The sequence below is a fragment of the Ambystoma mexicanum genome, chromosome 4q, assembly GCF_040938575.1.
Source record: "Ambystoma mexicanum isolate Mex_15411 chromosome 4q, UKY_AmexF1_1, whole genome shotgun sequence".
Taxonomy (NCBI): domain Eukaryota; kingdom Metazoa; phylum Chordata; class Amphibia; order Caudata; family Ambystomatidae; genus Ambystoma; species Ambystoma mexicanum.
In genome coordinates this window covers 1,018,769,238-1,018,795,285 of record NC_090928.1, presented here as the reverse complement: position 1 = coordinate 1,018,795,285, position 26,048 = coordinate 1,018,769,238, and the positions used below count along the sequence as shown (strand labels likewise).

The 26,048-nt window shown below is 44.4% G+C and overlaps 1 protein-coding gene across 1 annotated transcript in view; it reads right to left on the bottom strand.

The window, feature by feature from the left end:
- SPATA17 (spermatogenesis associated 17) overlaps window positions 1–26,048 on the bottom strand; it is a 1,004,194-nt gene that overhangs the window by 501,956 nt on the left and 476,190 nt on the right. Inside the window, exon 6 of the mRNA XM_069608580.1 lies at window positions 9,774–9,897. Within this exon, the coding sequence (XP_069464681.1) occupies window positions 9,774–9,897 (124 nt within the window). The remainder of the gene's footprint in view (window positions 1–9,773; window positions 9,898–26,048) is intronic.

Below are 26,048 nucleotides of genomic sequence, written 5' to 3'. Positions count from 1 at the left end.
GTTCTGTATAACCAGAATGATACCTTTAATTATAATATTCCATTTTGAAAAATTGATTTTGAGTTGGTTGATTCTGAATTATGCTGATATAGGATCTAGTAGCAACTGCATAACGTTACCATTGTTAGCTAGTACTATGGAATGTCTGTAAATAACAGCAGTACCATTTTGAGATTCATAACCAATGGAACGGATTAGATGGCTTGAAGGATATATGACTGCATTTCATGCATGTACAGATTGAAACGGGAGGGAGCATACGGAAAACCTTAGTTAACTCCAACGACATCTTCAAAACATACTAGTTTGGTCACCTCCTAAGCCGAAACATACTGCCAATGGTGTATTCTGATCGGCAATTATTATTTTGCTTAATAACTCCTATTTTGCTTAATAACTCCTAGTTTACAGAAGATGCTGGTAACATGACTGGGTAAGATATGGATAAAAAAAATCAAGGAAGGTACTGTGAGAAACCTGAGAGTATTCTCACTGCTAAAACCCTTGGATCCTCTTCTCAGCTGGACAAGGAAAGGCCATCGCTTTTAGATCATGACACTATGGGTGGAGAAGTGAGGGAGGATCACCTGGGTAGAGGGTCATTGAAAGCGGGAGTGGGGTCTCCACAGGCGAGATACGGTAACCCCATTCCCTATTCATGAACAACCTAACCCTCCCCCACCCTTTATGGGTTATTGCAAGACTTATTTCCTCAATTTTGCCCATTTAACCGTTGAAAGTACTGGGACAAAGAAGAGGAGGCTAAGAGGAATGAACACTACACTATCATTTTACCACTCTTGTAATGAGATAAGGAAGATTCCTGCAGAGCATGGTGAAAGTCAGGCATGTCCTATTTATTGTGGTCAGACAGACCTAGTTAAGGATCCACACCTGCAACATGTGGAGGTTGCAGGTGAATAATAAGAGAGCCAGAGAACATGGTAGAGAGGTGAAACAGGGAGACCTGTGAGGAGTGGATCAGTAGGGTACCCACTTTCATAGGAGGCAGCCGTGGTGGGACCTGTGGAGGAGCCAGGACACCGGCCAGCAGTCCAGGGAGATAGCCTCTGTGATGACAGAACAGCAGCCAGAGCTGCAGAATTATATGAGAAAGCAGGACGCCGTCCGCATATGTCCATGGCCGGCAGAGCAGCCAGCGTATGCAGGGCAAGTCTCGGTAAGCGAGCAGGACTTTCAAAAGCTGGTTCATCGACCAGCAAAGAAGGCAGATGCAGCAGGAGCATTACTGATATCTATTGAATATCGAATGCAATGAAACCTTGCAATTAAGCTTATTATAATGTGAAATGGAGTCAAACCTTAATGGGCAAAGCAAGAAACTGCCAAGGAGATAAACCCATGTGCAGGTTAGATATAGAAAAGAGTGCAAATGTGAATGAATGCCATAGAAAAGTGGGACATGAACAAACCCACTACAAAGTGAACTTTAAGAGTAAATTCAGTGCGGCAAGGCCAAGATTGGCAAGAGGTGTGTGACACATTATGGCAGAGCCAAGATGCTAAACAGGAGAAGCCAGACAAGTGTGAACCTGTGTGTAAAGCGAAGAGACCATCAAAGAGCAGTAAAGTGAAAGTAACTCTGCATATAGGAGTAGGTATAGAAGAACCTGTGTTGGCTGAAGAGCTTGTGGAGCCTAGTTGCGTGACCTTTGATGGGTGGATCGTGTGGTCTGACAACTGCACCTAGACCAGTGAGCCCTGAATTATAAGAATTAAAGACATTACAAAATCAACCAACAGATATATTACAAGTGAACTGGTGAAGCAATTCAGAAAGTGGGTCAGGCTGACACTACGTTGTGTTGAATCTTTTTGAAATTCTGAAACAAGTACAAGTGATTGAGTTAAAGTCTTGGGTAAGGGAACAACAAGACTTGAGGAACTGCAAGTATTGTCTCGAGATTGAAGTCTCAAGACCTTCTCCCTTGTGAATTATGTTGCTTGGAACCTGGGGAAGGGAACCCCGATGGTTGAGTGGAACTGTGAGAAAGGTCATTTTTAGACTTTTATGGAACTTTCTTGAACCTGGGGTAGGTTAGCTCAAAACTTTGTGCTGATCACCATTTCCTTCAATTTCGATATCCCTACACATTGTTTAGCTTTAGTTGTGAGGGCAAGCATAGGGATTGGGCATAGACTTTTAAGTTGAACTCTTTAACTCAGACTTTCCTTAATTTCGTTCAGGTAGGGAAATCCCACCTTAGTATAGGGCAAGTTATGCATTCAACCACCCTGACACTTAAGTTATTAATAAGTTTTGTTTTACCAAAAGCATCTGTTGTCTGTTTCTTGCTTCATTATGCCTTCACGGTAACCATAAAACTCCTAAACCCTCTTCTTAAATGAATTTGTGAACAAGATGGCAAAGCATTGACCTTTCAAATTTCCATTGTTAAGTCCTCTTACACTGACTAAAGATGGACATTTCTTCAATTAATTCATGAAGAATAAACTTGTCAAGAATTTAGAAGTCAAAATCAAGTAACCCAATTGGCCAATATAATTTGGGTTCTTCCGGGGGCCATTTCCAACAATAGTGCATCTTTTCCAGGAACATAAACCAACTCGAAACAAATCAGCAACAAAGGAGCCAGCCAATCTGGTGCAGATTTGAATAGACATTGGACATTATCCCCCAACAAACTTTAAAAGTTGATGATCCATGTAATGTGAGCAATATATTGTGTAACAAATTATATTTGTTCAACTAAACCCATGAACACACTTACATTCCTTTTGACACCTTATATGGCAATTTGGTCAAGCTTTATTATTTAATATTTAATCTAACTCAAATAACTTCAATGTTGATCAATGTTTTTACATTCAAAGCCCTCTGAAAAAAGTGCATAACATTAAAGGGATTCCTCCTTCTTCAGATGAGCTACGAAACAGAAAGTCAGAACACCCAGTTGGACAACATGAACCCTTTCCTCCCCCTGTGCATTGCCTTAATCACAAAGTCAAAAATCCCACTTATTTGGGGATTAGTTTGCAATCCACACCAAGGCCTGAACGTACTTTCCAAGTTCACTAACAGAAAAAGGTTAAGTCCTCTTGTATTTCAATACCTCTCTCTGGCTAGAGTCCTCCCTAGATAGATGACCATAAACAACAGACTCCTGCATGTCCAAAATCCTTGCATTAATGCTTAGACTCCTAACACTATAAACGTGTCTTATTAAACCATATCCTTACGGTTGATACTATGATCCATTTCATAAGATATATATATATATATGTATATATGTATATATATATATATATATATATGTTTCCAGCTCTCAATCAAACCTATGCTTGCAAAGCTTAATAATTTCATATCTAATTCGACTCCCTTTGTAAGATGTCTTCTTTAAGTCTCCCCTGAATATAAAATCTTCAAAGGTTTAGTGATATGTTTTCCTTCTGATCTTCATCATACACCGATATACAGATGATACACAACTGTATCTTAGGATATTGGCAGAACAAAATATAGCCATCTGGCTGACCCTTGTGAGGAACCTGAGGGCATTGTCACTTCGTTTCCCCTGTATCCTCCCGTTGGGGGGCCAGGGAAAGGCCATTTGCTCTTGGATCCTGACCCTGGAGGTAGATATGCGAGAGAGGATCACCTGGGTAGAGTAGACCTGGGCAGTGGGGGGCAGAGACATCCTTAGGTGAGACATGGAATCCCCCCCATTTTCCTTTTCATAAAAAAACACTCTATCCCTCAAACCTTTATGGGCTATTGTCAGTCTTTGCCTGTTCTTCCCTTAAAACATTCCCCAAGAAACACCAGTCCAGTCCTGGGACGAGGAAGAGACCAACTAGAGAAATATAAACTAATTTTATGAACACACACACATAGGCATTCATTGGGTACTGAGACGAAGAGGAGGCCATCAGGAAAAAGGCAGGACTACCATTTCAACGGTGCACGGTCTAGTCCTTTTTGTACCAATCATAGTGGCAGGAACTTTAAATGCCGGAATCATTGTGGAAATGGTGTCGGCTGTGGAAGCAGGGCTACGGATTGCTGGTTGAAACCAGACCTCTCTGGAAAAGTGGCATGGCAAGTGGAGCGCTCGAGACCCTTTGAAGATGCAGAGTTTATGCAGCGGAAAGCAAAGCTAAAGGACGCTGGTGGCCGGTGGTGGACAGCGACTGGGAGAGCAGCGTGACTGAGCGAAGCGGTCATGTGAATCCCGAGCTGCAGGAGGAGCTTTGCTGGGTGAGCGAAGCCATTAAGAGCCGCTGCAGACTAAGCGAGGTACCTCATGGGAAAGAGAGATCTCGTAGTGACAGCGGACCTCACAGGAAAGCTGTAAACTCTGACCAGTGAGAGTACCAAGAAGGAGGAACACCGGGCTGGCAGGCGAACACTCAATGCGAGCAATGAACATTGATTTGAATGAAAGCAAGCATTTTTGTGAATACCGATTTCAGTGAAAGCATGTTTAAGCACTTACTGATCGGAGCGAAAGCAAGTTTTGAATATCGATCAGAGTGAAAGAAAGTTTGTGAATCTGCCTGATACAAGGAACTGTATTATATGAGAAAACAAGCATTGGCATAAGCCATGAGAATTCAAGGAACTGTTTTATATGAGAAAACAAGCAATGGCAACAGCCAAGAGAATTCAAGGAACTGTATATTATGGGAAAGCAAACATTGGTAACAGTCAAGAGAATACAAGAAAGCGTAACAAGTGCATAGTGTCAAGTCAAGCCACAGTACAATGTCAGAAGGGTGTGACATATGTGAATGAATCAAGCATCACTATCACGATGAAGTAGTGGCCCAGTGTTGAAAGAAAATCAGCAAGTAAGGTGTATCGGTTGTGTGTCTTGTAGTGGGTGGACCATGTGGTCCAACAACTAACTGCACCTAGACTGACAACACCACTGTATGGAAAACCCACAAAAAGCATCCACAGCAAAACTTTTTCTTTGAACTGCAAAGAGGTTTTAAGTGATTTTGAAGTCAAGAAACAGAACTACATATGTCAACTATTGAAAAGTAACAATATCAGAATAGCTGGGAAGTGTCCCAAGAAATTGTGTTGTTTGGAAAAGATGGAAGATTTGAACTCTTGGGGAAGGGAACCCCTTGTGTCTTATGAACTATTTTGAACATGGGCAAGGTAAAGCTGATTACAAGCCAGGAGCTGGAAGAAACTATTTTATGTGAACACTACTTATTTTGATGCTGACATCCCTGCACATTGTATACAGTTAAGTATAGATGTTGGACACAGACAGACATTTGCTTTGGACTTCCTGACACAGACTATCCATAGTTTTCTTTAGGTAGGGAATTGCCACCTTCGCATAGGGCAAGTTAGTCTTTATTCCATCCTGCATTTTGTAGTTAATAAAGGTTTGGGGACCAAACTTAAACCTGTTGTACGTATCTGCAGCATGATGCCTTCACACACCCTAGATGGCATTCAGAACTGAATGTCGATACACCACCTGAAGCTCAAAATTCAATTGAAACTAATTCCTACTCAGGGATTCATCCCCTAAATAGAACCATGGATAGGGTTGGTTTTCTGCACCCTCAGCTTTAGTGGCTCTAACTAGAGACTATAATGAAAAATCAGATGGGTTCATATTAAACGGCAAAGATCATCTTCACCAACCACTTCAAGAATGCTATAAAAGAAGCTCAATTTCACTTACTGGAGAATGTACAATGTTATTCCTGAATCTGACTTTCACACAAACGTTCAAGCTTTGGTTCTATTGTGACTGGGTTATGACAACGTTCTCCTAATGGAGCTACCCCAAACACGGTTTCTCCAATTGAAAGTGGTAAGGCACACACCAGTATGTCTTAGGCAAGTCAACCTTCACTGTAATCACATCACACTTTTTGTGATCGCTCCGACTTGGCTACTCGTATCCAAAACAGCCTGCTTAACCTTCAAGACAATCCACCTCCTTTTCCTCTGCAGGTCCCAAGATGGCTTCCCTATCAAGCCAGTAATCATTGTGTATGTCAGCATTGACTCTGAACCGCAATCTGTAAGGGCGTGTGGGTTCTTCCACACAAAATACAGTTTGGGAAATATTTCTGTAATGGCCAGTTAAGGTGGTGTTTTGCATATGATAAGTCTGCTTCTTGATCTGGATGTGGAGGGTTATGACGTAGCTCACCAAAAGGCTAGTGGTAAACAGGCACCATTGTCCTCCAATAAACCCCAAGGGTCAGGGAGCAGGCGTCATCACGACATACAAATACCTTGAAGACAACCCCACTATGGCTGATGGATTTCACAAACTACACAGCAAGAAGGAGCTACACATAGAAATTCCAACCTTCAGGAGCCATCATGCTTTAAAATAATCATTCTTTGTATGCACCCTGAGAATTTGGAACTCCATTCCACTGGAATTGTGCCTCATCCCTCATCCATTTCAGGAAGAAAAAAAAAATACTTAATGGGAGGGGCATAACTTGCATACTTAACCAATTTCATCAAACTGCATTCCTAAACTCATATCTCAATGACAACTTCTCTCTGCTCCTCAAAAGTCTAATTGTGCATTGCTGGATATGTGGCTGTTGTGATTAGGCTACTGAGAAATGTTTCACTATGCCCTGCAAACCCACCCTAACGCCTAAGAAACATAATACAATGGCATAATCAGTCATAGTCCTCTTCTTCCTCACCACTGCTCTTGAACTCACACCCTTAGTGGACTCATCTGTAGTTGCCATAATCTGTGCGCATGGTAAGGCCTCACAAGAGTGGCCATCAGAGGCACCGAAAGGGTAGGGCCTGAGCGGGCAAGGCCCACACAACGTCTATAAATGCCACTGTGCAGACTAAGCAGCAGGGGTCTCTCTCTCGCCGGCGAGAAATCCCTTTTGTGCGCATGTGAAGAACCACGAAGTTCCCTGCGCTTCCTGGTTCTTGTCTGCGCATGAGCCAGAGGCCTAAGGAGTAACTGAGGAAGCTGCGTTGTGGTGACTCTGGAGGGAAAAAGGTAAGTAAAAAAAGTGGTTTTGTTTATGTGTATGCATGAGTTCAAGGATTGCATTTATGCACGAATGTATGCATGCCTGTATGCTTGGGGATGAGTGTGTGTGCGTATGTATGTATGTATGCATGCATGCATGCAAGGGATGTCTGTAAGTGCACACGTATAAATTAATGCATTGTGAATGGTGTACATGGGTTCATGTGTGAGTGAGAATGCAGTGTGAATGTTCTCGGTGCTTGTGTGAATGACAGAGAAGCTGTATGGGTGCATGCCTGGTGGGTGAATGTGTATGTGCATGCCTGTCTCTGTGTGTCTGTTTGTATGGCTGTGTTTGTGTATGTCTGTGTGTGTATATTTGTGTCTTTTGTGAGTGTCTGTATCTGTTTGTATCTGTGTGTGTGTCTGTGTGTGTTTCTGTGTGCCTGTGTATTGTTTTGTCTGTGTATATGTGTCTCTGTGTCTGTGTGTCTGTGTATGAGAGGCTGGGGAGGGGCACTGGTGCCTGAACATTTTTTTGACTGGGGCATGGCAATGTTTTACTGGCGTTTGTGAGCAACCAACTTGAGTGTTATGATGTGAAGGATACCACAATGGGGCTGGGTCAGTACTACTGTAGCGTGGTATCTTGTATTCACGTTAAAGGCAAAGTCAAGATGATGAGTGTTCTTGCATTGGCATAGTGTTTTATTTACTGGTGTTAAGGTTAAAAAGGTAACGTAAGTGTTCTGACATGCTGGGGGAGGGGCGGGGGCATATGTGCAGCCTGCAGGGTAATGTTTTCTTACTGTGGCATTGCATTTTTTTGTACTCGCATTAAGGCAAAGCCTAAATGAGTATGTTTTTGTGACTGGATACTGTCAAATATTGGCAGAGCCAGCATGGCTTTATGGTTGAATCAAACATGAGTATTTTCTTATGGGGAATACTGGCATGTATAGGTGCACCAGAATGGACATGTGGGCACAATCAGTATGAACATTTTTATTTACACCTGCAGAGTATTTGCTTTTGATTTGATATATTTATATCACGCAAACCTGACAAACCTAATCGTATTTGGGTGCAGGTGACATATCAACTCGTAAAGAGGGTGAGCGAGAAATTTTGGAATTCCACCAGGGTTTAATAAATAGGATCCAGTGGGGGTCAACACGTCCAAGTCTAGCACAGATATTAATTTGAAGAAATTAGTCTTTACCGCCTTTTCGAAAGAAACTCAGTGATTTAATTGCCCAAATCTCTTGGGGTAGTCTATTCCAAGCTCTAGGCCCGTAGACCGCGAAACTTTGGTCACCCCTGGACACACAGGAAGATGATGCAACATGAAACAACAATTTATCCTCAGACCAGAGAAAGTGGGTCGGGCTATGTCTGTGGATTTTGTCTGCCAAATAGGTCGGGGCAAATTATTTAGACATTTAAACATAAGGCAGAGGACTTTAAAGTCAATAGTATGAAAATGGATTGGAAAAAGCTTTGTGCACTGTTGCTGTTAACAGATTTTTTTCATTTCTTAGTCTACAAAGCCGTTTGTAAAATGTGTGGCTTTTTACCAAATTTATTACCGAAAGTGTGCTGCAAAATGCACAATTTTAATACATTTGATAAAAAATAATCTCAGCAAAGTCCCCCCCCCACGAACCGCACTTGATTGGTTTGCACTTTCTCACTATGGTCAGTCTTTAGTGCACATTCGGTGGAGGGCGGAGCAAGTCCCCTTCCCTATGTGGCCCTCTTAAGGTGGGCCCGACTCCGCTAGCTCCAGGATCCACATAAATTACACAATCTTGGCCATGCCCCTGGTGGCCCTCCCCCTACACTCTTCACCTATACGCCTCCCAATAGCCAGACTGTGATGAAGGGCCTGGCTTACTGGCCATGATGTCTATACCGTCTCCTTGCCTTACTATGTGGAGTGCAAGACCGCCCATTTCTTTATTCAATAAAGCACGGAATGATTATGTTTCTATTTTGCGTGATAGCCGCCAGACGGTTTGAGTTCTTACATCAGATGGTGATAATAACAAATCATTCCTCTAGGATCTCTGCCTTTGGTTTTGTTGTTTTCTTTTGGCTTCTCAATGAGCTGTCAGTCGCTTATGATAACACTGTAATCACTAAAGCGGGGATCTATACTTTAGAATTCATTTATTTGGGTTGAAAATTCGCTGTCCAAAGACATGTATTTTAAGTGGAACAAACAAACACACGCAGAGGGTCAGCAAATGCATTGGTCTAACGAGAAACTGCAGGCCAAAAGCATTGCCAGGCTATGTATTTCTGTGCTTTGATCAAACAGCGTGTAAATCATCCCAGAAAAGTATGCTGCCTCTTAAAAAAAATTGAAGATAATAGTTTACAGCCGTGTACATTTTATTTTTTTAAAGCACTAAATTATTTTAGTTGGACCACTATTAAAAAAGGAGATTGACATGTCCACGTATTTTAATGACGCGCTGGTACTTAACAAATGCAACAACTGAATAGTCGCTGACAATGAGTTTGAGCCCTCTCTTGTATTAGCAGAATGACAGATCTCCCGGCTCCCGTAGACTCTTCCTACAGCAGCGCTCAGGCGGTCTCAGTGAAGCCGCTGTCAAGCGCCAGTCATGGTGCTTGCTCTTGCCAGAGGAACACCACTAAATTGAGAACAACGCACTGCCTCCGTGCTATGTTCCCAGCGAGTCATGTCCCATTCAGCCTGCTAGTTTATCTCTGTCAGCCTGGGGGCCCCAGCGGCCTGCAGGAGCTGTCAGGGACGTGTACACCAACCTGCACAGTGCTGACGAGGTAATGCATCCTTCGGGCCTGGTAATCCTTTCTCCTCTCTTCTTCTTCCAGCTCTTGCTTCTGCCTTTCCATCTCCTTCATTGCTGCAAACTCCTCGAGTTCCTTCCTGAAACAATACAAGGTTATGTAATTTAAACTGCGCCATGAAACAAATGTCAACCGTCGCATTCCGTGTTTGCTTACCACAAGTAGCGGTTTGTGGTGCACCGTCACTTTTTTTGCTTTTATTGTACGTGTAGATTTCATTTACAGCTAAATACCATTGTAATAAAAAAAAAACACCGGAAAATATATAGTATTAAGGAAACGTTCACATGTGCAAGTGCAATTATCACCAAAATTGCCCAATTGCACAAAACACATTCTTTCAATGCATTAATGCACCAGGGAATTCGTGCTAGGATTAGGGCAAACATTGTCCTGGAGCAAAATACATTGAAAGGATATGTCTTAGATACTTTTCCTTACTCGTAATTGCACTTGCACTGGTGTAAAGTTTCCGCTATGCTACCCAACGTGATTTTATCCACAGCTTCCTGTTTATTTTTTCGCATTTATTATCGAAGCACGTCAGAAACTCAGGCGCTCACCACTGACATCTGTGCTTAACCAACCAAAAGATCAAAGGTAAAATTACCATCAGGGCTGACTCAGCCTTTCATCCTTCCAACACTGATAAACTAGTACCATTAAAATGAGTAATATTAACGTACTTCAGAACAGCAAAAAGTGATAGCAAGCATTATATACAAAAACAAGTAATTACTTACATTTAAAAGGAACCATTAAACAAAAGTCCCAATTTGAACAAAAAATGTGAATTTATTTTCCAATAAGTGCAACATTCTCTCCCATAACTGGGGGCACAATACAGAAAACTACACTCACTGGTGTGCACATTTGCAGTTTCTGCCTCTAAGGGAGGTTAATATTCCCCTAGTTCTACTTCTGTCTTCGCCTAGAAGACATGAAACCACCTTAACCCTTCATCCTTTCATGTGAAGAAGAGGGTTCTCAACAACTTTTTTTTTTCCCTTGGGACAGAATTACGGGTTATACTGCAGCTAACTTTACTGTAAAGAGGAAAAGCCATCTCACAGAAGTTTTAAAGGGGGAACTGTGCATTAAGGCCAAAGCCAGAATGATAAGTATTATTTATGTGGCTAGACTGGTCTACATTCAATGTAGTCCGGCATAAAGACATAATAACACACATGCTTGCACAGAAAACCTTATAGCTGTTATTACTAGCCATGTAATAAAATGTGTCAGGTCTACTTTACCATACCCTTGATGCACAGTAACTGTGTATCAAGAGCAAAGCAATCATTATGCATGTTATTAAGTGTCTAGTAGCCACGTAATAACACCTATCATGTCTTCTTTACCATTGACACGCAATAGCTCATTTGTGTTACGTATTGTGTTCGCTTATCCATGATGCAGAAACTGTGCATCAAGGATAAAGTAAACATGATAAGTGTTATTATATCACAGACTATCCTGCTGCTACCATGTATCAATGGTAAAACCAACATTATATGTGTTAGTATGTGACTAGACGGCCCTACATTAGTAGTGCCAATTTGCATTTACTTTCTTAATGTGGCATGCCAATGTTTACTTGGCATCAAGAGTAAAGCAAACAGGGTGATTGTTATTATGTTGCTAGACTGCCTTACATTAGTGGCTCAGGTCTGGCCATATATTCTTTTTGTGACATGCTATTTGTGTATTTTCCATCAAGGGTAAAAGCAAACATAATTGTGATTATGCCGTGCATTGGTCTGTCTTGGTGTAGCCAGTCTGGATGTATATTTTTTCTGTGGCATGGAATTAATATTGGCTAAGAGTCCATAATAATGCTGGCATATATTGGTGCCATCTGTATAAATATGTATGGAGAGAGCCAGCATAAACACGTGTTATATACTGGCATATGTTGTGGACAAAGGCATCATGAAAATGTGTTGGAAAATGGTCCTGTGAACTGCTGATGATTTGTACCTATTGGGCTTTTGGTTTGGGTGCATGTTGGTTTCACAGCCACCAAAATACCACCAACACCATTGCTACAGAGAGGAGAGAGGGTAAAGGGGTACCAGAAAACTGACTTTGTGGTTGGCATGACCACTGGAAATGCTGTGGCATAATTGTCCGACACTCTAAATGTTATTTCTTTTTCCATTACACTGATGTAATTCAAGAGTGGCTTGTTTAACTATTTTATTTTCCCAATCAGGAGCTCTGTACTATGTCATGTGATTGTGTCACTCTCAAGGCTGGGATTATATAGTGATATTATTTTACTCAGCCACAGGGAGCTGAGCTATGTTTGGGCTACTTTCCTGGCCCGTTGGGCTACATGTAGGTTTCCCTTTCTGGATACTGTCACCATAGAATCAATTTATTTTGGAAAGGTGCAGTACCACTGACAACATACAGATGTCCTCAAAATAAATCTGACGACCTCTGGCTGTTGTCAGTGGTACTGCACTTTTCCAATCTTATTGTGATTTTTTATGAGGACATCTGTATGTTGTCAGTAGTACTGCAGCTCTCCAATAAAATAAGTTGTGAGAACATCTGTTCCAATACAAAACGTTGGGAGGTAAGTTGTAGTTAATGTGCAGTACCACTGACAAATCTTTTCTACTGCTCACTACCTCTTTCTGTTTCTATTTCATGTTCCCCTGGTTCCTGTTTATTTGCTTTTTAGACAGGAGCAGTACTACTGACAACATACATATGTGATTTCATATGAGGCTATCTGTCTGTCAGTGGTATTGCACCTCTCCAATAAGTTGTTAGGACATCTAAGATTGTATTGCATTGGAGAGGTGAGGTACCACGGACAACCTACAGGTGTGTCCTTGTAAGAAATCAGATGAGATCGAAACTACAATATAGGACAACTATGACCAAAATCTGAAATTATACATACAACCAACAGATGTCACTTCCCACGTGTGCTGTTGCTCCTTTTCATCCTTGTTCTGTCCATCCTCCCACTTGTGCAGTCCCTCATCCCCTTGCCATTCCCCCCTTGCACTGTCCCGCCTTCCCCCCTACATTGTTGCTTCTCTGTCTTGCGCTGCTGTTTTCTTCCTCTTGTGCCGCCGTTCCTTCCCCCTCTAGCGTTGTCACTTCACCCACCTTTGTGCTGTTGATTGGCCCCCACTTGTGCTGTTCCTCTGCCCCCCCTTGCCCTGTGACTCATTCCCCCTTTTGCTGTACCTCCTCCCTCCCTTGAACTGTCCTTCCTCCCTCCATTGCACTGTCCCTCCTCATCCCCTTGCTCTGGCCCTCCTCCCTCCTTACACTATCCCCCTTGTGCTTCCCCCGCCCCGTGTGCTTTCCCTCCACTGTCCTTGCACTGTCCCTCCTCTCCCTTGCGCTGTCCCTCCTCCTGCCATGCACTATCCCTTCTCTCCCCTTGTGCTGTCCCTCCTTCCCCCTTGTGCTGCTGTTCCTTGCCCCTCTTATGCTGTCATTCCACCCACATTTGCACTGTCAATCAGCCCCCACTTGTGCTGTTGTTCTGCCCTCTTGCCCTGTCGCTCCTTCGCCCTATTTGTACTGTCATTCCTTTCTTCAAATGTTGTATACTGCTCCTGTGTATTGTTGCTCGCCTACATTTCCCCTATTGGATCTGTTTATTCTTCCTAATGTTGCCATATATTTCTTATTTCTCACCCCACAGTGCTTCCGTCTCCCCCTGGCATGTGGCCATTTCTTCCTCTCTGTGCTGTTATTCCTCATTCCTTCCCTCCATGCTACACAAACTGCAATAAACAATTAAAAAAGCCAACACTATTGGCTTTGACAATGCTTGTTTCATGTGCTACCATACAAAACCGATTGCAAACTGTGTGGCTTTTCACCCAGTTTTTCACCAAAAGTGATGTTAACATTGTCAGTGGGAGAACCCCATGAACCACGCTTGTTTGGTTCGGTTTCCCTCTTACGGCCCTACAGTTCAAAAATTCCCCAGCCGCCACTGAAGGAAAGTCCATAATGGGTAAGTAGTGTGGTTTTAAGCATAGATCTTGGCATGTAATATTTCAAAATGCAGAAGTGAATTGCTCACGTAATAAAACTGTACTATGAAGCTCGTTCTCAAAGCGCACAGTGCATGTTGGGAGAAAAACAGTGACAAACGAGGTTGGCTCAATTAGCGTCTCTTGCTTTTGTTACCCAGAAACAGCTACTCCAATTAACCTTTGTATTAAGGACGCAACATTGCCTATTGAAGCATATAGATTTAATAAATGTTAATTAGCTGTATAAACTCTGTCTTTTTATTTCAGGGCATGTTAAGTAAGGAGAGAAAAAATGAAAGGAAAAGAAGCAGTTCATCACAGAATAAGCCTAAGCGAATGGCATCCTCCACACATAGACACAAAATAACACAACGCAAAATGAGGAGTGAAGCGAAATATCATTTAAAATGAAAAGATGTGTTAAAGTTACAATACAGAATCCTAAACAAGAAGACATTGCATATGCACTCAATGTGCATTACAATATATAGCTATGATATGATGGGTTATTTATAACATGCTTAATACCCAGAGGTTTCTAAGCGCAGTGTAAGAGGATTCAATTCAACACTACAGCTAAGTCAATGCCTATTCTGGGATACTGAATGGAAACCCTTATTGATATATCTTTACGTCCAGTTCATGAGTTCTGGATGACTACCCCTATATAATGTGGGATGTATTTACCCATGCATCCTAGCCCTACCTCAAAACTGTGCAGTACTGACATGAAAACATCATGATGGCCAGAGCTTCCCAGAAAATGCACAGGGAAATGCAGGAAGAATAGGCTGCCACCCATTTTTGCCGATGTTATGGGCACAGAAGGACACTGCCTAAAACCACCATTGGACTACCCACACAGTAGTCTGAAACCATTGGGAATGGCAATGCTGATTGCCAAATGCAAACCCATAACTGTGGGGAATTCATTTGTTAAATCCCAAAAATGGGTGCAGTACCAGTACTCACCACTATCCAAAAGCCGGCAGTTTAAAACCACCCTGTGTTTCTCTGAAGGCAGGCTCAAACTGTCTATTTTAAACATTGCAACACATCTAAAAACTCACTGGACACCAGCAGACATTTGGTAGAATGGAGTGTTGTGTGCCTACAAAATCTGGGAAATGAAGAGCCCAAAACAATGCTTATAACAAAACTGCTATGGAGTCAGCAGTTTAAGTTGCACTGGATTTAAAGACACTAAAATCGAAAATGTTTAGATTAAATGAGTGAGCTATGTTTGGTGTCACATGCCTTTGTAACTGTTTAAATGTCATAGTTTTAAACTTAGAATCAGCCTTCTAGCTGCATATGTAAAAATGTTTAGTTTTATTTGAATGCAGAAACTGGGGAACAAAAAGTGACATTTTATCTGAAACCCGGCTTAAGGAACTGAATTCTGCCTGGCAACTACCCCCATCAGGAGGGAAATTTGAGTCACCACTGTGTTCCCAGGCCAACCTTCCTTTTGCTGCCCACACGAAGGATATGCCATCTATCTGATAATTGAATTATCTGTGCTCTGCAAGAGAGTGAACAAAGCCCTCTTCACTCAGGCAAAGGTTTTTATTACCGCAGTCGTAAATTGTAGCTTCCTCTTGGCAGGAGCTGGGAGGAGCACTGCCTGTGAGAGCAAGCTGGCTTGGCAGAAACTGGAAAGACTGGTTTCTATACCATGTGACCTGGGAAACCACACCCCTTTGGAGCCAGAACATAACTTTAAAAAGATGAATAACTCATAGAGCGGACATGTGAACATTTTATAAATGATACCATAATTCTTGTGATTTTTCTGCCCACATTTTAAGAGGTTTTTCGACCCGGTGGCATGTTCAGGGGGGTTTTAGCGGAAAAATGGATATTACTCTAACTGTATGCATGTTAAAAATCTGAAACTTTATCAGTTAATGTCCATACTCCCTGCGCACATGTATGTAAAGTTGGGTCAATGTCAGAAATTGCAAAATCAGTTAAAAAGTGAAATATGTGCCATTTCTGAATGCAAGCTCCCAGGAAGAGCAGAGTTTGAACAGGGTATACCTCCTGTAATGCATGATGGGTGCATATGATTTTAAAACAATATGTACCTCTGCAAATATGTATTTGTTTCAAATCTAGATTTGTGTGTAAATTGACAGGAGGAGTGGACTTTCTGCAGGCTGTAAAATGACATCACTCTGACTCACAGTTCATTCCCCAATCAAATGATAAATGGAAGTTTGACCAATTAGAAGCTGAGAGAGAGGTAGGGTCAGTGATGCTAGAACACACCCACATTCTAAACACATAAAAGCAGACAGACAGGACAGATAGGGGACCTTCCAAATCCATCTGCAGCGGGACGCTCTGCCGGAAAAATCCATACTTTACCTCCATCAAACCTCCAGAGAGCCAAACTAGAGACTTCAATCTATCCAGAACTAAGAGACCAGACCAGAGAGAAAGCAGTGCTGTACCCAGAGAGACCCAGACCAGCAGAGAGAGTGACCAGAGCCCAGTCTAAAACCCTGACCAGATCCGTGATGAGGCCCATTTAATTCAAGAATATAGTGTGAGTACCCAGCAGAACTGTGTAGAACCAATCTCTTAGTTTAAATTCATCTAATTCAATCTATTTAACCTAAGTAGAACTGCCTCCTAGCTGTCACCTGTCATTTCTAGTTGCAAGCTGCACTTGTCATTTTGAGCTTTTGAAATTTGCAAACCCAAAAACGACCTTTATTAAATCGCTCATATCTCCGCGACCGTTTGGGCTAGAGACTTGCAGTAACTTTGCTCTGATAGCTTAGAATCGTAGCTTTGAATCGCACCAAGAACCGCATTCCTACCCCTTATAGTTTTACCGCAATCGCGGAACACGTATCCGCGAATTTTACCGCGATTTGCAAATTTCTTCACATGTAAAAACTGCTGCTGTTTGCTTTCCATTTGCCAGAAATTCGTTTAACCTGCTAACTATCCCTGCATCATTGCTAGTGTGAGCCTGGACTAATATTAACTAGATACCACTCACCCTGAACCTCTGAAAGGGAATTAAAAGCGTTTCCAGCATATTTCTCATCCATTGCTAGCGCATATCAAAGCATTTGGGCCTGTGTTTTCAAAACTCCTATCTGTGTTTTAAACTTCTGTTGTCTAAGCTTGCTGGGGTGAACTGATTTACATTGATTGCATTTCTGAGAACTGTGTGTTTTCCTTCCATTTCCTTGCCTTGCATCAAGGGGGGGAGGGGATTGCCAGAGAAAAGTGATTACATTGTTTGGTTGAAATCATATTGAGTATTTTCTGTACTGCATTCATTGAATATTGCATCCACCTGAGCTTACATAAAGCATCCTCTACCACATTATACTTTTGTTCCTATTTACCAGTGTGCTACCTTATCCATTCCCTGTCAACTCATTAGTGATTATAAGAAGTGTGCTAGTGCCAGATTCTCCATTGTTGATCTTTATCATATCAGATTAAGTGTGCTATTCAATTATTAATTTATTATAAAGTGTGATCTATATATATTTTAAATTATCAAATAAACCTTTAAACTTGCAAAACAGAACTACTTCTTGGCTCAGTGGGGTCAGGGGGATTCCAAGAGAGGGGTGTTATATAGGGGTAGTCATCCAGAACGCATGAACTGGACCTAAAGATATATCAATAAGGGTTTTCATTCAGTATTATAGACTAGGCGTTGACTTAGCTGTAGTGTTGAATTGAATCCTCTTACAAAGTGGGGGCTCGAGCCGAGACGTTGGGTTAGATTTACCATTTGTGCAGCTTAATACAGTGTGCTAACTGACGGGATACATACATCCAGTCGTATCACCACGCTGCATTACGCTGTGAAGCATTCCTCAAAAGGGACACTCCAAGAAAAGTTCTGTTCTGCAAAACTAAAATACTAACTTCCGTAAGTCAGGACAGAGACCAATCTCTAGAATGACGACCTTGGTAGATATGAAAATAGCCAGAGAGCACTTCTTACACAAACTGTTTGTGAGAGGTGAATGGACTCACCAGGACCAAACAGTCTGGTTGCAGGCCATCACGCAACAGGTCACTGAAACAGGGTCAGATATATATAGAGATCAGGGTCCATTACACGTGGCCCTGAGTGAACTATATATGGCTCCTAAGGCCAAAGATGAGCACGACAAGATTGTTAGGATAGCGGCATATTTATATTTATACATGGGAGCCATACAGAATAAATGTGCTGAAGGCCATGATCTGGCAAAAAGGCAACAGATGGCGTTAGAGAAGGCCCAATCTGATCTGGACTCTTCTGAGCAAAGGCTGCACAGAAGCCAGGAGTCAGAAAATGAGACCAGACAGTACGTCACTAAAATAAAGGAGGATATGGATGTGGTGCAAAAGGAAAAGTCAGAACAGGATACCAGATTTCTGGCCTTGCAGAAGGAACACCAAGAAGGTTTGGACTCCCTACTGCAAAGCCAGAAAAAGCTGGAGCAACAGCTAGACTTCAATAGGGCATGTGCTGAGCAGATAGTCACCCTGCAAGGCCACCTAGATAGAGTGAAGGAGGAGAGCAATAAACTGATTCTGAAAGACCTGGATACCCAGGCAGAGTTTGATCAGGAGCGCCAGAAAGCTGGTGCCTTCCAAAGGCAAAGGGACGACCTGGCGGCACAAATGCAGGCTCTTAGTCAGGAAAGAGACGCCTTAGGCCAGGAAGTCTGCCATTTAAAAAGAAAAATGGAAGAAAATCACCTGGCCCACCAGGGGCTGGGTGATCTCCAAAAAGAAAACCAGAACTTGGTAGAGCACACCAGAAGGGTGGAAGATGCTCTAGCAAGAAAGGAGCAGGCCAATAGGGACATTGCCCAGGAGGTAAACCTCCTGCAGCAAAGACTGGCCCAGTTCTCCAGGACCAACCAGGAAGCACAGAGGGAGAATGAGGCCCTCTGTCAACACAATGATAGGCTCCAGCAACAGGTAGCGATGCAGGAGAAACTGATAGAGTCGAGTAAGGCCTTAACAGAGGAACTGAAAGCACAAATGCAGGCTCTTGCATTGCAACAGGGAGCAGGGGCGGATAGAGATGAGGTCCGCTGGGAAAGAGAGATTCCTGACCATAACCGCAGGAGCCCTAACACCAGGGGCCTTCATTTTCCCCAGTCCCTGGACTCTACCACCCCCATGTCCCCTGGCGCACATGAGCACAGGGCCGCAGGGATGGCAGATCACTATCCAGCTAAGAGTATGGGGCTCATAGGCCAGTACCACTCAGGAATGGAGGGGTGGGCATCCGGGTATGGGCACCCAAGTACAGTACAGTTCAATGGGGAACCCCAGGAGAGTAGGCCCATTAAGGGCATCCTGAAAACCTCTGCCCAGTTAGGTCAGTGGAGGGGGTACCCATCAAATCCTGGCAGCAAGGAGGAATCTGAAGACTCCTCTGAACTGCGCAGGACACAGGAGACCAGGTCCCCACATTCTGCCAGCCATTCCCAGGCTTGCAGAATCCGGGAAAACCTGGAAGAACAGACGGGAACCTCTGGGAGCAGTGCCTCTGAGTCCGAGGAAGAATGGACAAGGGTTACCCGAACCAAAAAGGCCAATAAGGCAAAAAGGGCCTTGCTTAAGGACCCCTTAAAGCAGATTAAGGCGATCAGGAGCGTCATCACGCCTTACCATAAGAACGCTAAGTATTCTGTTTGGGAGCACTTAGAGTTGTTTGAACAAATGATGGAGACTTTCCATTTGAAGGACAGCCAAAGCTGTATTCAATATGTAAAGTGGACATTCTCCCCGGAATACTCCAGTTTCTTTGCGGGGCTGGAGGACCAAAATCATTTAAGATGGTCCACATATAAGGCGGCCATCCTGAAACATTTTTCTGTTCACAGAAATCCTCAAGAGGCTCGCAAGGCGGCCTACAATTTGCAATGTGGGGAGGATCAGGCCCCACGAGAATGTGTGCAGGAGTTAAAGCGTGCTTTTGCGCAAACCACCAGAAGGGTGCGCACAGATAGTAGAGAGTTTGTCAATACGTTTTTCCATGCCTTGCCCAAATATATAATGACCCAGCTCGTGAGAGATTTTCATGAGAAAAGATCTTTAGACTGGGTCATTGAACAGGCTACCCGGATCTATGAGGTGCAGAAGCCCATAGAAAATAAAAGCAATGCCCAGAAAAACCCCAAAGCCAACAGCACCCCTGCTGCTGCCAAGGTGGCAGAGGTAAAGGTCACCCCCGTCTTGGATTTGGAGATGGGGGGGCCTAAAAACCTACCTGCACCTAATAATGCTAGGCCCAGAAGGTCCTCGGGCCAGTCACAGACAGGGAGCCAGGGAGGCAGCCCCACAAATGGGGTCCCTCGCTCTCCTGACTATGTAAGTCCTCGCTACAAAGGTAACAGACCCATCCTGGGTTACGTGTGGACTCCTCCAGCCCAAGGGGGGGGATCCAGCCAAGCACCTAACCCAGGGAACTTCCCTCCAAACTTCCCACAGGAGGGCAGAAATTTACCAAACCCTGGGCAGAACTTTTTCCCCAGATATCCTCCCGACTTTCAGCCCCAAAACCATCCATCCTTCTTTCCCCAATTCCCTGAGCCCAGACCACTGAATCCGGGAGAGGGGAGGCCAAGGGTGGAGGGGTACCCAAATCTTCCCAACCAGGGGTACTACCAAAGAAGGGATAGCTACCCTTCCCGGGATCAGCCCAGGGGAGAAAACAGGGCCCCGTATCAGCCTGAGCGGGTTTCCCAGTTAGAGCGCCAGGTTCAAAACATGGCGCGGGATATGGGTCATCTACTGAGGGCGCAGCAGAACCCTCAGATCAGCATGCCGGCGCAGAACGCACCCAACTCTGGACCTGGTGCTCCAGAACAATGACGGGGGCAGCACCCCGATAACTCACCGGTTCCCAGGGGGGAGGCACAAGGGGAAGGGGGGTGTAAAGCCTTGGAGGAAGCTTCCTTCCTCACTTGTAAACAGCCCCTGGAAACCCAGGAACCGGAAACAAAATCTCTTGCCCCTGAAAGCCTGCCTCCTAAGGAGCAGAGGGGGGGTAGGAGAAACAAAAGACCCAAACAGACTCAGTTTGAGGAGGAGGTACAGATCTTCCAATTTGAGGGAGAGGGATCCTCAGAGGATCCTGGGAAAAGGATCTTCTCCTTCAGAGAGGGGGGAACTCCTCCCAAAGAAAAATGGGTCCCTAGGGATGCAAATCCAGACTGGGGAGATGTGGAGACTGAGCTACCGCCGCCCACCATCTCATCCCAGAACCAACAGCAGGAAAACCCCCTGGTTCAAACCCATCCTGGTGACTGCCTCCAAAAAGGGGGGGGCGGCCCAGAACCGGAACCAGGGGAACCCACAATGGCTCTGATCTCCAGTTGCCAACTTTTTCTTTCAGATTCCCAAGGCTCTCCACAGAATTCTGCCCAAAATTCTTCTCTCGCGATGTCCAAAACCAGAAAGTTAGCCCACCAGTTGTCCAAAAATGTACATTATCTGTGCCCCCTTGAGGAGAAGGAGGGAAGATATTATGCCCCGGTACAAGTACAGGGGCAGGGTACAATCTCGGCACTGGTGGACACTGGATCTCAAGCTACCCTTCTGTCCAGAAGGGCCTTTGATGAACTGAATGCAGGAAGGGGAGAGAATTACCAAATTCCTCTCACCTCACTTCCTGGACAACTCCAGAACTTTGACGGGAAGGAAATTCCCGTTGAGGGGACTGCAGATTTGGACATTAAAATTGGGCGACATAAGTTGAAACACCCGGTCATAGTTGTGACCCCAGAGGGCACCCCTTGTTTACTAGGGAATGACCTCCTGAGAAGGTTGTCACCCCTAATAGATTGTGTAAACAAGGTCCTCTGGACCCAGACTAGCCGACCAATAAAATTAAAACAGAGCGTCAACCATGTTAGTTTAAACGGCACATGCCACATGGTTGAACAAAAATCTGACCAAGTAGAATTTCACTTCCAGAATAGCCAAATTCCAGACGTGACAGTAATAGCAGTAGGACAACAGACTGGTGATGGGGGGTCCTCTCTATTTCTGAAAATCAACCTTCCTTCCAGTTTAAGGTGGTATTCCACGCTGGAAGGAAACACTCTGAGATTCTATACTAATACACAATCTGAAACTCCCACTCCTATAGTCCAGAAAGAGGTGAAATCAGCTCAGAGCCTGGCTGATATTCAGCAAATTGGAGAGCAGTTGTTCATCCCTGTTCAGTTAAATGATGGGAAGGACTCTGTTCTCGCTCGAGTGTGTGTGAACAACGGTAAGAGCTTCATCAGCGAAGCCATGTTCCGCCAACTCCCAAAAGATCCAGCCATTCCCACCTTCAAACTGATAGACAAGTGGGAAATGGACCTGGAAGCACCTAATTCCAAACATCTCCTGCCAAGCAGGTGTATGCTCAAAATCTCCATTGGCAACAAGAGCATTGTCCATAATTGTTGGGTCGTGCGAGACGTCCCTGCCGCCTTTTACTTAGGCAGTGACATTCTCAATCGCTTTGCCATTAGTTTGGACCTAATAAACTTCAAAGCTTGGTCCCGATTAGCGGATAATCCCATGGGCTTTGATGATCCAGAAAAAGCATTTAGGTCAGCTCAATTGCTACCTTGTGCAGTTGAAATTCAGGTAAAAGAGGAAGTCACCATCCCAGAAAGGACTCGACAATTCTCCCTGGAAGTGAAAGTTAAAAGGGGACAAGAGTTGAAAAACCCTGATGCTTACATACATCTAAATGCTTCTCTCCAACAGCAAGGGTTGGGGGTAAACCCAACTCCATTAGTCAACATAGAACATGACACCATTCTAATAGAGGTGGATAACAGCGACTTAAAGAGTATTACTCTAGCCGCAGGCACCATTATTGGAATGGCGGTTGATGACCGACATTTCTCCATTGATCTTGTAAATGAACTGTTAGGACCAATCCCCAAGGACTGTATTGACAGTGACAGTGAGGACAATACAACACCAGACAGGATTTTCACCCGGCATGGGGGGAACTTCCTGGTGTACACTTCCTGCCCCTATGGTAAGGAAGATGTGACGTGTGACTTCAGGAGGGATGAGGTGATTTTCCAGGTACATGAGGGCTGCCTTTCCCACCTGAAGCCTCCGGTCCAAATCAGCACTCTGACCAGGGACTTCTCCACCCAGCTGGAGGAGGCCGCGGAAATAGCCAAACCAGAAGTCTTTCCAGGCTTCAGGCAGATGGTGGAAGAGAGAGTCAACCTAGCTGATGCCTGTGTGACTCTGGAACAAAAGCAAAAGTTGAAACAAGTTTTCTTGGATTTCCAAGATCTCTTTGCGGTAGACTCATATGACTGTGGTCGCACTGACATCCACACAACAACAATCCCCACGGACCCTGGCATGACTCCTGTGTTTGTGAAGCAATATCGCATGCCTCTCGCATCAATGGAGTCCCTTACCGAAATAATTAAGAACCTTGAGTCCCGGGGAATAATCCGTCCCGTCCACAGCACCTTCAATAATCCGGTGCTGGGAATATTGAAGCCAAACGGCCAGTGGAGACTCTGCGCCGACCTTAGGGAGCTCAACAAACGGGTCCATACTTCCCGATGGCCTCTGCCCTACATTGACCAAGGGCTGGCCCAGATCCAGGGGTCACAGGTATTCACCGCAATCGACCTGACCAATGGATACTGGACCGTGCCTGTCAGCAGGGAGGACCAATACAAACTGGCTTTTACCTTTGGGGGCCAGCAGTACACATGGACCCGGACTCCCTTCGGATACCTCAACTCCGGCAATGAATTCAACGTTTTCCTACATAAGGCCATGCCCGACCTGGGTGCGAGGGGTAACCTGGCTTATGTAGATGATGTCCTCATCAAAAGTTCATCTGTGGAGGAACACATAGCGGAGATCCGTTATGTTCTGACACAGTTGAGGGCCGCCGGAGCAAAACTTTCCTTTCAGAAAGCACAGTGGTGTAGAACCCGTGTTAATTTCTTGGGGCATGAGATTACTCCTCAGGGCCTCTGTCCCCAGGAAAAGAAAGTGGAAGCACTTCAGAAACTGAAAGACCCCACAACTCTGCGGGAACTAAGGAGCCTCCTTGGACTGACTAATTACAGCAGAAAGTTCATTGAGGGCTACGCAGAGATCACCAGACCCCTGATTCATCTCCTGAAGGGGGGGGTCAAGTGGGAATGGGGTCCAGAACAATCCGAGGCAGTAAGACAACTCAAAAGAAGCCTCTCACAAGCGCCTTGCCTAGCTTACCCTGTCAGAAACAAGGAGTTCTTCCTGGAGACGGGGTTCTCTAATACGTGCTTGACGGCAGTATTATACCAAAAGCATGACAAGGTCAATAAAGTAATCTCATATGCGAGCAAAACTTTATCCTCTGTGGAGGAGAAATTCAATGATTGTGAGAAGGCACTCCTGGCGACGATGTGGGCATTGAAGAATTACCGCCCGTTTATCCAGGGGGAGCACATCATAGTGGAGACTCCACACCAGCCTCTGCAATATCTCCAAAGTGACAGAATCCGGGCCGGAAATGTGAGTAATTCCGGAATTACTTCCTGGATTCTGTCAATGCAAGGCTTTCCTGTGGAGGTCAGATATGGCCAAAACAAGAAGAGTCCCCTCGCGCAAGGTCTGGCTGACTTGCATGATTGTGCCAAAGAAAACTGTCTCGAGGACGAAAGTCTAAAAACAAAGGACAACATGGAGGCATACCTTAATTCCCCCCACAAAGTCTTTGAAGAAGACAAGTGTGAGGGAATGCCCACTGTATATGTGGATGGATGCTCTTACCATGTTGACAACAACGGGGAGAAAGAACTGGTGGCTGGCGTAGGGAATGCATGGGTGAATGAGTCCCCAGAACCCTCTGCTGGATACAAAATTGGTCCCCGAAGTAGTCAGGTGGCAGAATTGATGGCTGTGCATCAGGCCATCCTCACTGCTGTCCAGCATCAACTCCACAAACTGGTCATAATCACAGATTCGGATTATGTACGGAACGGGTTCGTGGAGCACCTGGTTAATTGGAAAACCAGAGGCATGTTATGCGCTAACAACAAACCCTTGAAACATGGGAAGTTGATCCAAAACATTGATGATCTGGTCACATCGAATGGGATGACCATCTATTGGAAGAAGATCAAGGGTCATTCCAAAGTAGAGGGACCAGACAAAACTGGAAATGACTTAGCTGATCAGCTGGCCAAAACCGGGGCCATCCAAGGGGATCTAATTGAGATTGAGTCCCTGTTGGGGGAAATCCAGGTCACTGCTATCACTAGGTCCCAGACAAATGCTCACAACGACCTTCCAATTGCACAATGGAGTAAGGAGACCCCTGATGCTGATTTGATTACCGCTCAGAAGGGGGATCCAATTATTGGTAAATTTTACCAGCACCTTGAGGACCCTGAGAACTTTCCCCTGACGGATACCGATTACATTGGGAAAGAGGACCTAAGAGTGTTGATGAAATGTCCAAAAATTTTCCGAATCCAAGACGGTTTGTTGGTAAGGAAATCCAAAGCTGGCCACGATCAGTGGGTGGTTCCTACCTCATTCCGAAGCCTGATGTTAAGTCACGCCCATGATGCGGCCACCGCCGGTCATAGGGGGTTTCACACAACATTGGAAATCTTAAGAGAGGTTGCATACTGGCCACACATGGGCCAGGACCTCAACCAATATTTGAAGGGGTGTCTTGTGTGTGCACAATTTCAGCCGACATCCCTCACATACCGGGCGCCTTTACAAAAGAGGGGAATGACACTGCCATGGTCAGATTTACAAATCGACTTTGTAGGCCCCGTGATTCGCTCGGCTAGGGGGAATAAGTACATGTTGACTGTGACATGCTTGTTTACCAAGTGGGTGGAATGTCTCCCAGCCCCAAACTGCAAGGCAGAAACTGCAGCTGCCTTGATGATTAACCACATCTTTTCCCGTTTTGGTCTACCTCAAAGGATTGAGTCAGACAGAGGTAGCCACTTCACCAGTGAAGTAATGACAAAGATGTCGGAGATACTGGGGGTCAAAAGGAAGTTGCATATTGCTTATCGGCCAGCTTCTTCTGGGGCAGTAGAGAGATATAACCGGACAATTGTGAGCATATTAAAGAAGTTTGTGGCAGATTCTGGGCCAAGTTGGGATATCCGATTACCTCTGGTCCTAATGGCTATCAGATCTACCCCTTCATCTGCAACCAAAATGTCAC